The sequence below is a fragment of the Cibotium barometz genome, chromosome 5 (assembly GCF_041138505.1).
Source record: "Cibotium barometz isolate CiBa-2024 chromosome 5, ASM4113850v1, whole genome shotgun sequence".
In the NCBI taxonomy this organism is placed as follows: Eukaryota; Viridiplantae; Streptophyta; class Polypodiopsida; order Cyatheales; family Cibotiaceae; genus Cibotium; species Cibotium barometz.
This window is the reverse complement of record NC_141050.1, coordinates 41,828,368-41,844,965: the sequence shown is the minus strand read 5'-3', so window position 1 is coordinate 41,844,965 and position 16,598 is coordinate 41,828,368. Positions and strand designations below refer to the sequence as shown.

The 16,598-nt window shown below is 42.2% G+C and overlaps 1 protein-coding gene across 5 annotated transcripts in view; it reads left to right on the top strand.

Annotated features, from left to right (window-relative positions):
- LOC147638504 (lipid droplet phospholipase 1-like) overlaps positions 1 to 10,628 on the top strand; it is a 52,991-nt gene extending 42,363 nt beyond the window's left edge. The window contains exons 5-11 of one of the 5 annotated variants that reach the window (XR_015265893.1): positions 4,259 to 4,422; positions 4,567 to 4,622; positions 4,730 to 4,782; positions 4,883 to 4,997; positions 5,182 to 5,300; positions 5,496 to 5,593; positions 9,969 to 10,019. Coding sequence is in view for 3 of the 5 variants with exons in the window: in XM_086798420.1 (XP_086654546.1) it covers positions 4,259 to 4,422; positions 4,567 to 4,622; positions 4,730 to 4,782; positions 4,883 to 4,997; positions 5,496 to 5,593; positions 9,969 to 10,040 (558 nt within the window). In the remaining 2 variants the exon portion in view is untranslated. The other 4 variants (XR_015265894.1, XM_086798420.1, XM_086798423.1 and 1 more) reach the window with 4 other exon arrangements.
- The last annotated feature ends 5,970 nt before the right edge of the window (positions 10,629 to 16,598 follow it).

Genomic DNA, 16,598 nt, shown 5'->3' with positions numbered 1-16,598 from the left:
TATGCTTTATCCTAGCATCTATCTCAGAAAATATGTATCTGATCAAGTGTAGCGATCAAGGTCATGTAATGACCGATATACCGATGCTTTTTCACAAGTGGAGAACAACGCGGAGCGGGCGGGACCTCTTCCGATGCCCCCTTCTTCCCTTCTCTTTGTTCAGGTTTAACCCGAAAGATTTTCCAAAAATGCTGAAATCTTACGAAAGCGCGCTTTCGCAACCTTCGGAACGTTTTATGAATGGAATGAATTTTCGTATATAGATGTAAAGAAAACGGAATTTTATCTTTTTAGGCCAAATTTGTGGATCCCTCAGTGCGTAGCGCTTCTCAAGGCGTCGTGGAACCTAAAGGAGGTAGCTTGCCTTTGGGGACGGAAGTTTTCTCACTACCGCACTCGCTACGCTTTTGCTATGCTCGAATGTTAGGGATGGGCTTGTGCACTGCTGTAAGGCCATGTGCCGAGTTTTCCCTCGAATGCACTGAAAGAGGCGCTCCACTGCCGCCACTTTCCTTTAGTAGCACTGCCTTTGGTTTGGGGACCGACAATACGCTCTCGCCAGCACTGCTTGTTTGGGGACCGACAAGGCGCTCTCCCTTCCCAGCTACAAACAAGATACTCGTAACATTGCCACTGGTTCGGGGATGGACCTTTTTTGGGGCTCTACCTTCCAACTGCACTACCCCTACAGAGACTCCCCCGGCGCACTGCCATAGGTTTGGGGACTGAAAGCCTCCCTAGCGACAGACCAGCTTTTTAATGTCACTTTCTTTGCTTAACAGAAAAGTGACATTTCTTTTCCTTACTGGTATCTTGACTACTCCATTACAAGTAAAAATTCACTTGTACAGGTGAAAGAAAGAATGCCACTTTGATCGTGCAGGAATATAGAACAGAGATTTGCATGCTCCAGAGGCCAGCCGAGCTTTGCTACAAGGACTTGATGAAAGCGCCCCTTCCGTTCTCTGCCCGTTTCAGTGCTTGGAATTTTGCATCCATGGATGAAAGCCATGCGCCATCCGATTTCGTTAAGTCTGGGATGTCACACCAGTGCACAACTATCATACCGGTTCAGAAACAACCCATGCCTTTTTTCTGCGGCTTGCAAGCCGTTCGACGTGATGCACAGTTTGGACGTAAAAAACCATACTGCCTATCTCACTTACCATTCTCGAATGCCAAACAGCTGGCGAAGGCAAGTCTCGTAGAAGAGGGATGGGTTGCGAGAAAAGGTGAACCGTCTGCTGGGTTAATAGGTGCAGAGGGAAAGGCTTGTGGAGCGTGTAGAAGCTGTAGTTTTCTGCTACCTTTGTAACTAACCGATTCCTGCCGAGTACCGCTCCTTTTTAACTACTTTGCTATCGATCAAACCATTGGCCCTTATGAATGATGCATGGCCCGTTCCCTAGTGCAAGTAATGGCCACCCAATCTATCAGCATTCATAGGAATAATCTGCAATAAAGCGGAATAATGCATAGAATTATGGCCTCTAGTGCGGATTCCGGCAGCTTTGCTATCAATCAAATTGGCATCGGCCTGATCGAAGGCATCCTATCCCATAGGCCGGAATCCCTGACGGGCGGCAGATTGCCCACAGTACCGTTATCAATTAAATCTAGGGAACTTTAAGCCATTCTTTCCATTGCAAACACTGGAAGCAAACAGGAAGCAAAACGAGGTAAATGAGTAGTGCAAGATGCCCCAAAATCGAGAGCAAGGTGTCCGGAACACGCCGGGCGAACGGCATCGTCTTCACCGATGAGAGAGGGTGAAGCAGAAACCCGGGATATCCTGGAAAACCGTTACATGGTTCTCCAAGTTCTTAGGGCCGATGCAGGTTCCTCGTCGCTGTAGCCTGTCATTCTCTTGCATGCGGCGTTCCCCGATAGAGAAGAATTGATAAATAAAAGATACAGATTTCCTAGCGAGCGATCAAGTAATTTTTTCACAAAAATTCATTCCGCCAGAGCAGCAGAGACTAGATTGACTAGAGCACATGCAGCCCTGGGTGGTTTGGAGAGGATGTGTTCGCAGGTTCAGTTTCAAGAACCTCGAACGAAACTTTGGCTTTTTGACACTCTAGTGACATCAGCTATGCTTTATGGAGTGCAGATATGGTGACCTTCACAGCGCAGGCGGGTGGAGAGGTATGGAGAGGCCTTTGGTATCTATGATTGCTAGGATTATTAGAGCCAAGGCTTGGTACCTCATGAGATTATTCGAGCAGAGCTGGCGGCTGCCCCTCTGGTGATTGAGGCTCTTACGAGATCAGTCTCCTACATACATGGCTTGTGGGATCTCCCCCGAGACAGATATGCACGCCTCGCCCTTGAGTCCTCCCGACAGTTAGCTTTACAGGGAGACACGGCTTGTTGGTATGGACAGATGACATCTTGGTTCCAGGCACATGGTTTTAGCATGGACAGATTGCCTCCCTTCCAGTATTCTCTGGAGGCACCCTCTCTCACTCTCACACGGACATAGATTACCAGACTCATCCGTCAAGATTTAGTTCAACTGGACATTAGGAGGACATGGATACAGCCGACTGAGGAGCTGGGCACGAAGATGGCTTTCTACAGAGAGCATTTTCTTCAGCTCACAGCAGATGGTTTTGTGATCAGACCCAGCCATCACTGCGCCAGATGGACCACAGCAGCAGCAGCAGCGGGACATGGATACCGCCCACACCAGCGGTACACTGATTGATCGTGCGGTTGAGATTGGGTGGTCCAGACGCCCACGACTACGGAGGAGGGCATCCCAGCATAGATGGAGGTTGCAGCGGCGGATTCGGATTATTCTTGCGAGACATGCGGGACACCCAGTCAGGGTGCTGACCACAGAGGATATTGAGGAGATCCGCCAGCGTCCGATGCGGCACATATTATGAGATGGAGGCACCTCCATAGTGTGCCCCCCCCCCCCCCCCCCCCGTCCCACATGATATTGTATCCCCTCACTGTACTCCACTCACCTCCATAGCGTACCCTCCCCCTCACTATATTCACACCCTATAAGGGTTTCTATTTACCTTCCAGTTCTAGTTTCATTTTCTAGGTGCGAGTAGTATCATCTTTATTTTTCATTTTCTGGTTTTTTATCCAGACATTGTATCAGATCCACCATGATGTAACTTTTTGGTCTCATAGGTCATTATGGCCTTTTGAAGACGTTAATATATCATTTCATTTCATTTCATTTCTCTCTCTCTCTCTCTCTCTCTCTCTCCACTGCCCCTTCCGAGAGGGATTCGGACCAGTCACACGGGTGATACAGTTCGAGGATGAGAGGTGCTTGGGCATGTACTTGATGGAGCTGAGACGACACAGGGATGTAGTGTTGAGGGAGTATGCTGAGACAGCCCCGGCTCCGATAGGACACCTCACAGAGAGCCATCACAGATTTCTTTGTGTCACATACATCCACATCGGAATCCACTACCCACAACAAGCCATGATGGGCCTTTTCCCATCGTTCTTGCTTGGGCAAGCAGAGACTTCATAGTTTTGCCATTACCACACCTCCAAGCCAAATGACGAGAAATTACCCTTCTTTTCTCTCTTCCTTCATTGTTTTTACTCCTGGTTGCTGGGAAATTCTATCACCAGCGTGTCCACCCTTGTGGATTTGTAGAATCTCTACATTTTTGCTGCCCTAGTGCTGTTTGAGCTGCTTTTGGTTGCATATACGTGCAGTCAGCTGCACCACCTGATTTGAAGCTGCCTGGAAAGCCCTATTGGCTGGTCGAGTTGCTCCAAGGCTGGCTGTCCAAGACCTGATTGGGAGCTGATTTGGAACTGTTCAGAAAAGGGCAAAGCTGCAACAAATCTCCATCAAGATTTCTAGGTGTGACCGGTAGAAAATAGAATTTTGTTGCTTGGAGGGTCTTTTGGGTACTTTGGAGAGGTCTGAAGAGAGAGATTTGGGAACTTTTGGATCTTCAACGACACAACAACAGAGTAAAGTTTGTTCAAAGTATTCATTTCATTTCGTTGTGCTGGCAATCTAGTGGTTCAAGGGATCACTTTCACAACTAGTGTTATGTTGATGGTTTTGGTATTGTTGTCTTTTTCAGTAACATTGGATTGTGTTTAATTTAGTTAATAGTCAAGTGTTTTGAGTGTTCCAAAGTCTGTGCTCCCTTGTTACAAAGTGTCCCTTGCTGTTTATTCAGATGAATGGCACAGTGTGAGCAAATGTGCGCTTGTTTCAATCATTCTGATTGACCTCATTCAGATTTACTTGGAACCACAGCTTCCAATTTTAGGTGGGCTAACCTTCCTGGAGAAAGTAGCAGTGTCAAGTGCGCATTGGTTAGTGGGGAGAACTGGAAAGCATCTGTTTCTCACCGATGGTGATGAGTCACAAGCTCCACTTCTTCAACGCATGGTCACAGACTGTGCAGAAGGGAAATTCCAGTCAGTGTGCTAAGCAACATTTTTCCTTTTATATAGTGTATTTGCAGCTTTTATATTGTCAAGATAACATAGTTTCTTGTTGCATGGTTGAGAGGAAGTTATCATTGTGAACTTTAGAATGTGTGCTATCTTTTGGCTGAACAGATCTGCATTAAAGGCTTTTCAACGCCGGGTAGCTTATGCAAATGTTAACTTTGATCGTATCCTTTGTTTGGTTGAATCACCCTTACAGCTGAATGCTTTTCTCGTACTGGTCTGTTGCATTTCAAGTGTTATGTCGTTAGGCTTTGTACCATGACTTGCTTAGACATGGTGGGCTGTAGAACGGCCACAATCAGGCGAAAAAGTGAGGTCCATGAGGTAGTTTTGAGGTTACCAAGTTATGAGCTTAGAATCCTTAGCCCTAATACAGCCATGTGAGTTTATTAATCTAGCTGTGCATCTGTATTTCTTATGGCAGATAAAAGAAGAAGCTGTTGATATGAAGTACCCACATATTGTTCATATAGAAGATGTTCCCGCAGAGACAGATGGTGCTGATTATGCAAGGAAACCAGCTTTAGATCCAGTCGAAGGTAGGCTCTGTAATACCTCTTTAGGTGCAACCCCCAGTCTGGGACTGATCTGCTTAATCTTTCTGAAAGGGGAGCTTTGTCCCCTTTTCCTTGGCTAGTCTGCACCTCATGCATACGGACTCCTTATATTGCGGCTTTTGTTCCCTAATGCACTCTTGGACACCAATGCTTTTGGGTGATGCAGCTCCCCTTCATAGTTGTGAAATTAATCTACTCCTTTTGCAATCCCTGCTCGACCCTAGCTCATGTGACTTTGTGACCTGTGCCCTTTTATCAAAAGGGCTCACATGGCATGCCGCCCTGGTAAACCCTAACCTTGGGTAATCCCTTAGTCATGACACATGAAATTCACTTGGATGCATGTGACAAATTTCTCCTTGGATGTTAGGAAGGTTTTTTTCGGTGATCTATGCACCTGGTTATTCTATCTTATCTTTAGTTGCCCCTTTTGTTTTTTCCTATCAAGTCCTAAAAAAGCACGGGTTTCTCTCTGTGCAGAAGAAATGATATCTGGACTAAGGCGTCTGTCTTGGCAACGAGTTCATGTGAGCTTCGCAAGAAGTGCACAAAAGCTGTATGCACATAGCACGATTCAGGTATGTTCTCATTTTCGTGATTGATTTTCTTTCTTTGGCATTGGATATGATATAATGACTCTTACAGGGTCTTCAAAGTAGCTAAGATGAACAGCCAAGAGTTTATCCTCGTGAGAGTTGAAAACTTGGAGCTAAGGAGGCTCAAACAACATACACAAATTCATGATTGAATAATTGGATGTCTAACACTTAACAATGCTAATGGAAGAGCTTATGAACAAGAGTATACCCAAGGCTAGGGCACTAATCTCATTCCAAATACACTTGAAATACATCATTATATAGCTCCGAAAGGAAGCATCTAGATTCAAATTATCTCTGTGATTTCCTCAATCACAAGTCCTAAATTCCCTTAATCACCCTAGAATCTAGCCCATGTAGCTCATGACATCACATCGCTTACATCCTCAAGTACTCACCTTTTTCACCATTTACAATCACCACCTTACTTACACTAAATCCAATCAATTTAACCTTTAAAATATAGACCTTCACACATGTGCACCCAATCACAAGGCTCATGTGGTCCTCCCCTTCTCCAGAGTCGATATCCATTTTGAATATGATCCCTTTGATGAAGGTTGAATCACTGCTGATGCAGCCATGTGGATGAGGCACATGCTGATTTTCAATTTATACATATAACTGCCTTTTTGTGCATGCGAATGAGCTTATGTAAAATTGTTAGGGGGCTTAGGGTCACTTTTACACATTTCCCTGATTCTTTTATGGTTTTCATTTTATCTCAAAAGAGACCTTTAGCTGTGGTCCAATCGTGCAGTGCAGCTGCATATCATTGAGAAATGCTGCTTGAATTATAAAATCTAGCCCACATGGCTCATGACATCACGTCAGTTACATCTCTCACCTGTTTCACCATTTGCAATCCTTTAAATCAAGGCCCTATAGACCTTCACATATGCACCAAATGACAAGGCTTATATGCCCCCCCTCAAAAACACAACGCCCTTCACCACAATTTCTGACAGTGAAAAGGGTCTAGGACATTCAAGGCTGTGGACATGAAGAACTATGCAAGGTCTTTAATGTTGTTATACTTAATAGTGTGTTGACAATAAATATTTTTCTCTCCTCTCCCATTATTTCACTTGTGTGAGAGCCCTCACTTTGTACCGTAGGCTCATGCAGTAGGGGTTAGCATTGTGATGTTACCTGATTTATTCATATCCACAATGACCGCTTTTTTGGTTGATCTTGTATCACCTCATTTGGAACTTCTAATACAGCTGGAGCTTCTTGTTTTATAGCCACAAATGTGGTGAACTCTGAGACAGAAGTTGGTTGAATCTCTGTTGTTGGTGTTGTCACCAACTCCGGGCTTTGAATGTCTGTGACCTCTCACAAACAAAAAGTCGCAACTCGTTGTGTCCAGTCACACTGGTTTCAAAAGACCTCTGTACAGGTGATGACAACTTGCTTTGTGAGTAGTGGGTCACTCTGGGAAATCATTCGTATACTGACCCTTCCCTAGTGATGGTTACTCATGCCTTGTGGTGCCTTTGGCTATATGGTGGATGCCCTATCAGATATCTACTTGGGACCTTGATGAGTGGGAATGGACTGATGTGACTAACCCCATGAGGAGCATACCTTTCTTCAGCTACACTGCATAACGCCAGGTTGCTCATGCTTGGACAGACCCAGACAGAGAGTTCCCACTCTTAGGCCTCATTGGGAGGCGTATGACATCACACCCCCCATTTAGAGGCGATTCTGGCAGAGAGCCAGATTTCTCACTTCTTGTGGCTGTTTCTACATGGAGTGTTGCCCACCAACCGATGGAGATCTATTTTTGGCATGGATCCTTCTTGTCCTAGATGCCCAACTCCATCCAAGACAGTGTATCATTGCTTATGGGACTGCAATGGAGCACAGAGGATTTGGGTATCTATAGCCCAGCTGTTGGGCATTTTTGGAGTGATCCTATCTATATTACTTGGGGTGCTATTGCATGGTTGACTCAATCTGGCCCACAGATTCTTTTAAGGGCAGTGATGCAGATCCTGCTATTCTTGTCCGTAGGGGCATAGCTCAGAGATGTTTGCTTCAGGATATCCCTCAGCTACGATACACATCACCTCCGTTGAGTATTGACACCACATGGGAGATTATTGCTAGTATCTTGGCATGGCATATCTGGAAGACCATGTGTTCAGAGGCCTTCGGGGGTATTCATGTTTATGACACCCAGTTTATCGGCAGTACATGGAGTGACATTGTGCATACTCTTTTGGCCACTTGGGCCCATATACAGGGATCTTCTAGAGCTGTGCAAACAAAATGCAGCAGATTTATGAGAGTCGAACCATGACATTTTCTTCTCCTCCACTCATACGGGACTTTTATGGTGGCATTGTCAAATCCTTGCAGGATCACCTCGTAGAACGCTCCTGGTACAAGACTCGAAACCTGCAAACAAACCAAACAAACATGAAGGGGGTGCAGGCCCGACTCACCTCCCAATCTTGACAGCCGTGGGCAAGCCCACAAGTCTTGGCTGTCCCCACTGAGCCACGAGCTGAGCTAACTAGATGGACGTACCGACCAATCTCTACCACGTGACGTCCCATACGTGCACAGTGTATCTACTGTGTGCTACACGCACACAAGACTAGCTTCGAGGTTTGGGGAAGCTTGGAGCTAGGCAGGCTGATTGGCGAGCTGAGTTAGGGATAGACTAATGGGCGGGCACCCAAGTGTGCACGCCCGATGACCAACCAAGAGCCTATAAAAGGGTGGCCAAGGTTAGTCATTAGTTCATAGAGTCTTGCGTGTCTTTGTGAGAGCTGTATGGTCAGGAGCGTGGATCTAGTGCAGACATGCACCTGCTTTATGCAGCCGAGGCCGGTAGCAGTCTCGAGGCCCGCGAGGGTAGCTCCGTGGCGGTATGGGACGTCATGTGGTAGAGATTGGTCGGTACGTCCATCTAGTTAGCTCAGCTCGTGGCTCGGTGGGGATAGCCAAGACTTGTGGGCTTGCCCACGGCTGTCAAGGTTGGGAGGTGAGTCAGGCCTCCACCCCCTTCATGTTTCTTTGGTTTGTTTGCAGGTTTCGAGTCTTGTACCAGGAGCGTTCTACGAGGTGATCCTGCGGGGATTTGACAAGCATAGTGCCCCAAATTGGTTGCGATTTCCCTATCTTTTGGTTTGACATCTCCCTTTGTTCTTCCGGGAAAAAAAAAGGGACCTCTGTATTTCTTTATTGGGTGAATCTTTTCTTGCTGAGTTTTGACCCTTGGTGAAAAACCACCTTTGTGCTCTTGATTTCCACTTGTATCTGCAAAGTGGGTTAGAGTCTCAGCTGCTACTGGATTCGAAGCTTTTCGAAGAAATGCCTTTGTCAGACATGTCTTATGTTTCATGTATATACATGGAATCATATGTACATGCCCACATAATATGCAGTTGTACACATAAACATAAACATAAATATAAACAGTTACTAACCTTTTTTCCCCTCTTTATCTATAGTTATAGTCATAGGCGTCTAGAAGGTGCAGGAGACTGGTTCGTGCCTCCTGAGTCCAATTCCTTTACCACCAGTATACAGGTCTGTGGAGCACTTACATACTGGATTTTTCGGAATCAAGCTCAAGCATATTCTTGGAAACTTTTCTCTACAAATTATATACTTTATTTAATGTTTGAAGGCTCACCTAACTATAAGTTGAGCTTTTAATGATGGTCCTATGCATCTCACAGTGGTGAAAGTCAGATTGATGCAAATTCAAAGTTTTTTGATGCAAGTGATGGAAGGCAGATTGGTGCAAATTTGAAGTTTTTCAAGATTAGGGTTTTACGACAGGTTTGATAATTTGTTTCTGGGTTTCATAGAAACTATTACAAAGTTTCAAGGTTTCACTGAACAATCCAAGCCGATCGTTTAGCTTCAAAGGCTTGTAGAGCATCTTCTAGATGAGCTTGTTTGTTTGAATTAGGTTTAATTGCTACTACTCTCACTTGCGCCAATTGTGTCCCTCTGGGCTTCCCAGAATTCTTATGCTGGCACATTTTCTCCATCATCGTATGTATCCTTGAAACAAAGCCTTTGCCCCAACATTTCTCCATCGTCATCCTTCGACAATTAACATGCCATTGACTGCTTTGCAGGCCAACAAAGGCCTGCATATTACAGTGCTTGCTGCCTAATTGTCTCCTTTTGCAATATAACATTATTTGAAAAGAGATGAAACATCCTGCAATAAGTGCCTTTATAATGTGGTAGGTATAATGAGGATTGTCATGTTGGCAGTTTCGGTAGTTGCTTGATCATCACTACTTGTACTATTCCTAGTGGAGATTGTTTGATGGACGCCAGCATTGTTTTCTTATGTATATATCATGCCACTCTGCAGGTGAAGTCCTACTGGATGCATTCTGATGGGACGGATGTGATTGCTCATATTATGGACAACTTTGTATTATAGCATTTTGCTCTCTTAGTGTTGAGTGCAAGTTCTACATCATGATAGTGATCTATCAAGCTGCAACTGTGTGATTCTCTTATGGGAACTTCCAGATAGAAAAGTTGGAAGCTATGGGATTTCACTGCTCACATCTTGATACGATTTAAATCTGTTGTCCACAAGCATGTAGCGGTGAAGGCATTCGACTTCCAGGATGAGGACTTCGAACTCTGCTAGCTACAGCCGCTGGACCGGATTGCTGTCATTAGATACTATATGAACTTTCTCAACAAAAAGATTGAATCTATCATCATAATAGTTCAGCTATGTGGCTACATCTAGAGTATAATTGGAAGCTACATAATTAGTGATGGTTGGATGAGTTAGTCTCCAAAAAAGAGAGGCTAACATGGCATTTTATGCTTATTATATACGAAGTGGGAAAACCACACACTCTTTACAATGTTTCTGAGAGGCCGCCTCCATGCTCACAAAACAATGAGTCATATCATCACATAAAGCTTTGCTGCTCAACAAATGGTAATGATGAAGACGTAAATATTGATTTGGAATTATATAGTAAGATTGCAGGTTGTGTTGATCTGCCAAAGTCCTGTTTGCATAAATTGCATAGTCCTTTTGTTGAATCTAGTGCACATACCCGTGTGACGCATGGGTTATGAAAAACGATCATATGTAACGCATAAAAAAAAGCAATTAGGGATTAAAAGAAGCCTCCAAATCTGATGGTGATCAATCTATCCATCTTCAAAATAAGATATGTTTTCGCCTCTTGAATTTCCAAACCCTTATATGTGCCTTATCTCTTTGAAAAACCTTGCATAGTTAGTGGGCACTTGCCCGAGTGGCTAAGCTCATCATGACCCACCCTAACCAAGAGGTCGTGGGTTCGAGCCTTGACACCATAGGGTTGTGTGTGTGAGTAGTGTAGCTTTTAGCTCAGCTACATCCCCTCAAAAGGGGACTTTCCGGGGGGTGGGGGAGGGGACTTGAATATTGTAAATACTCACCTTCCCTTACCTCTTTCTCCGCAAGAAAGCATCCTTGTAATCTTGGCCAACCTCTAATTTCATGGAAAATAAGTATCCAATCTAACCAACAAGGGAAACTTTCCAAACACACCCATTAGACTAATAGCATCTCATAGTGCACACCATTCTACTTCTACCAATCTTCCCTTGTGTATTTTAAACCAATAGTTAAATGCCTTCTTTTTGTATATTCAAAAGCCAGGCACTCTTCTCCACCCAAAATGACTCTTCAAGCATCTACACTAGATAGTCCCATACTTCTTCTACAAAAGAACTAGTGCACTCCAAGGAGATACACTCGGTTAAACAAAGCCTTGCTCTCGAACTTGCATGAATTGTTCTTTGAGTTCAATTGCTTTTGGAACGGCTATCTTATAAGTTTTGTTGAGCTCCAGGTATGAGTTCTCTCTCTTGGAAACCAAGAGTTACCACATCACCCATGATGTGTCATTCACATGCCAAAGAGGAAGTTGATGGTTGGCCGATATATGTGCTTGATGTACTTTCTAGAGCGTACACACATCCACATGGGCTTGCGGAGGCTCTTGTATGTTAAGGCAAGTTCCCACTCTGCCTAAGCATCTCTCAAATCTTCCACAAGTCATGAAAATAGGAAGACTTATAGAGTGTGAGGGGATTAGTTTAAAGCAATGGGTGGCACACAACTCTTATGTAGTCAACCATGCCGTTCTCCCTTGGGAGTATTATGCATGGGGTGGGGAAAAGGCCTATGGGTAGAGCTCGAGCTTTGGAAGCTAAGGTTGCAAATCAATACTCACCCCTCGTCCTCACCCCGTATAACCTAGAAGGGGTGCGATTAAAGAAAATAAATCCTCTCTTAAAGAAAAAAGAATATTATATATGCATTTGTGCTTCTCTATCTTCACCTTTGGTCAGAATAAGCATGTGCGGGAAGAACAATTTAGATAAGAATATGGCCGTGAGGCATTGTTGATGCTTCAAGTGAAGGCTTTTTTCATTTACACTTGAATGTACGAGTACAAACTAGTGTTAAGGTAAATAAAGCATATTTCATTAGTATGGAGGATTAAATTAGTTTGGAGGGTGAAATTAAACCTTTTATTACTCCAATTCAACAAAAATATTTGCTATAGACCATCATGTACAACTCTATAATCACCTAAGTACCTTATAAGTTAACATTTCATTGCAAATTACTAATTTTATTATAATGTTTGTTAAAAAAATCCTCTATATTTAAGGTGGAGTAAAAACTCAATAAAGATCTAATTGTTGGCTAAAATACTTAAACTTGCATTAACATCAGCTCCTTTTATCATTGAAGTGTTTCAAATTAGCACTTCAAGTCCAAAATTCCAATGCCACAAAATAAAGATACATATTTTGTTTTTCACCGTTAAATTGAAAAAATTGATTTTCAATAGAGAAAAGTCAACAATATTTAAAAAAACCAATTTAAGCTCTACATTGGATTTGTTGCTGACAATGTTGCAATGACATTTAGGTTGAAATGAGGGTGTTATAGATACTTAAAGATCTTTTGTTTCCTTGTTTAAATTTGGAAGAGGCCTAATTCATAGAAATCATTCATAGAGAAATGAGGCCCTAATCAAACTACATTTTTGCATGCATGTGAAATTTTCATGAGAAGACCACACAAAGTGATTTTCTTTGGGTAATTATTGAGATTATCCAAGGAACCCATCAACACTCCTTTAATTTAGCTTTTTGTGTATCTCTATAGAGTATCTATTTTCATATCTTAGAGGTGAGGCTTGTGATGGCTTTGTTGTTGGGATTCAATTTGCCTATGGTATTGGTGCTTTTGTTGTGTGAAATATGTTTACTAGTTATGGCATGGATACTTTTATCTACCTATAGTATAGGTAAATTGTTGTGTGTGTCAATCTATTGGTTTTCAGTCTAGTAGTAGTAGCAATCAGTCTACTTGCAATGCTATGGGTTCTTCTTCAGTTTTGAAGCATATGAAGGAATCTTAAACCATCTATCACGTACTTGTATCTATAGCCATGGAGTGTCATGTTCATGCGAGTGTCATTTGGTGGTTGGAATCTCAATAGAATGTAATGTCAATAGGAGCGGTGTAATGAATTCTCTATAAAGCTAGTATTTTTTTAATATAGTTTCTCTTTTGGCTTTGAATCTTATGTGGGGATCTAGGAAAAAGCTAAACTTTTTATTATAATAGATGAAAATGTATACAGTGATTGTAATCCCATCACGAATTATGATTTCTATAAGAGTACATAAGTGCTCTCACAAACCGTACTTTGTAATCCACTAGCCAAGTACTAGCTTCAACTAGCTAAAATAATAATAATAGGAAGCTAAAAGTCCCAAAATGAGTGACAAGGTGGTATTTATTGGTTTTTTAGATGGCTTGATGCTTGAGATACCCCCATGAAGTACCAAAACTCCTTTGACATATTGTCAAAAGTGAACTTCTTATGTCCAACTTTTATCTCCTATAAGGTGCACCTTATCTCCTATAAGGTGCACCCTTTTTATATACACCAAGACAACTTCTTATGTCCAAATTTTATCTCCTATAAGAGGTGCACACTTTATATACTCCAAGACAACTTTTGTTACAATAACAAAAAATTTGCCCTCAACCATAGTCCATTGGACCAAAAGACATGTGAAGGTGGACCATCCCAATCATAGCAAGATATAGACTTTGAATCCAATATGGCATGCATGCTAACACTTTTATGAACATATTTCCCAATGGGATCTCCATAATAGAAGAATCCTCCTCTACATGCATACATATCCTGAGCAAAAAACCTCTCCATGTAGCATCCTTCGATGATGGCTCATCCAAATTTTCATGTGAAGAAGCCTCCTCTGTATGCATACGTATCCGTCCATGTAGCATCCTCCAATAATGGTTTATCCAAATTTTCATATAGAAGAAGCATCCTATATACATATTAGGAGCAAACAACTTCTCCATCCTCCATATGCATACATATCTAGAGCAGCCTCTTCATGAAGCATCCTCCAACGATGGCTTATCCAAATTTTCATGTGGAGCCACTTTATCAAACATAAAGTGTGGCTTCTTTTGTTGAAGTACCTCTTCAATATCTCTCTCCAATTCATGCGCTTTCTTTCCAATCATCTTCCGATTTCGACATATGTGGCATTACCAAATATTGTATCCAAGATCCTTGAGACTTGAGTCCTCGTCTTCATTGAGTTTTTTTAGGAAATCCTCTTTTGCATTCTCCTCACCAATATCAACTAACACATTTTCATGTATTGTGCCAAAGTATTCATCACATGAATCACCCATACAATAAATCCTCTTGTACTACAACCCTCTTACTACTCTCTTTTGTGTGACAACCTTCTACATATAGCAATGATATGTGTATGTGGTACCCACAATGTCGCAACCAACAAATAAAAATCAAAGATAAGAAAGAAGCCCGCCTGTACCACACACTACGACCACATGATGACTTCGACGATGACCACCTGGCGACCTGCCCTCCTTCAGCTCCGCCACCCTTCGCTTTATAAAGAGGCGATTCACTTTTCTCAAAAACGCCAAAAGCAACATAACAAAACGCATGCTCATAAAAATAATAATATTTAAGTCATCTAAGGTTTAAAAACCTTATAAACTCAAAACTCCCTTTTGTCCCCTTTCACACCTGGGCTGGCCACACATGAGTTTCCTTTTCATATCCAATTGATGCCTGTTCACACTGTCCATCCCGTGCCCATGCCCACCTGCTTGTTGTCCAGAGGGAAAAACACAGGGTCGTAACACCTACAGTACTTTTCGCTATAGAATTAAAAATAAGGTGAGTAAAACACAAAATTGGAAGCAAACAAGCAAGAGGAAACAAAGATGCTCCACCCTTGACTTTGCATTATACACTAGAGGGTGGTGGTAAGTTTGATGGTTCTTGCCCAATGAGGAAGAAATTATGCAAAGATAACATAAAGGAAGAATTAGGTTGCCAAGGAGTTTTATCTTAGGTACACTGGTTCCACCACCACAACTTGAAGCCAATAATGTTGGAGATGATATGTATGAATCAATGGACACAAAAGAAGAACACATGCCTATGCGTATTTCAACTTGAGGTCATGGATATCATTGATCATGCGATCAATAAGGATGTATCTATACCTATTGAAGATTTGATCCTTCAAGATTCTTCATGTTTCATTCGCATCCTATTGCCTCTCTTGACAATTGGTTGTAATTTTCACATCTTGATACACCTCTTCTAAAGTATAATGTCAATCTTCAATGAAGTGTGCAACCATCCCTTCAACCAACAAGGAAACAATTACCGTAAGTGTCCAAACATGTCACATTCTTCGCATTCATACATCACCCCAATTGACCACATCTTCATCTTGTGCTGCATCCATAAGCATTCGCAACTTGCCACCCATGTAAGATCTCACTATTTTATTCATCTTCCAATTTTTCACTTTGCCTTACTTTGCAGAGGAATTTTCTCTCCTTAACCATTTAAGTAACTTTTTTGTGTAGTCCATCAATCACTGCCAAGTCACACTTAGCATGTCCATACTCTTTTTGCTTGGGTTTGTTTATGTGACCCATTGATTGTGTACAAATTATTAGTATGCATTGTGCCACCTAATAACATAGTCAAACGTTTTTCGCAAACAATTCTTGTATGAGTGGTCCATCCTCCCACATTCATCATGTCATGTGCCATCAATCCCAATTAGAATCAAATATTAAAATTTTGTCTGAAGAAAATATCGTGCCAATGTTGAGTTATGGATACTACAAACTAGGTTCAAATCTTGACATCAAAAGTGAGGCTTTCCTTTCGAATGCTCGTTGGTGGCTAATTTTTATGTGCAAGTTATTGTGCTTTATCTTGTATAAAACAATTGCAAAAGTTTCTCTACATGAACACGATGTCCATTGTAGTAGTTCATGGTTGCATGATGCTTAAATAAACGTTAATGGTAGAAAACCAGATTCGGCACACTTGAAAGTGTTTGGGTACATTGCTTATGTATATGTACCAGATGAGGTGAGAAGTAAGTTGGATACCAAGGTATAAGAATGTATATTTATCGGTTATTCCGATGAGAGCATAAAGGTCATAGATACTATAACCGCACTACACATGAGATACGAGTGAGCAGGGATGTTGTGTTTAATGTGACGAGTAGTTGGCATACACCAGTGAAGGATTATATAGAGGGTTGAACTAAAGAATCAAATGGCCACATGCACTTAGTGGACTAGGAGAGTCCTCTAGCAAAGGGTCTATTGTGAGATCTAGGTCAGGCAGGTTGAGACATACTATTAGGCATTTTGATGTATTATGTGGTGGTTGGTACTATTGGTGTTAAAAAATTCAGCAAGCTCACATGTATCACGTAAGGGAAAAGAAAAGGCGGATCAACCTTTTATAATGTTGCCCAGATGTTTAAGTAAGTCACTCCTTTGTTTTGATGAAGATAGTGTCTCAGAATAGAGCCTTGATGAGGGGTTTGGGATACCGGCTATTGT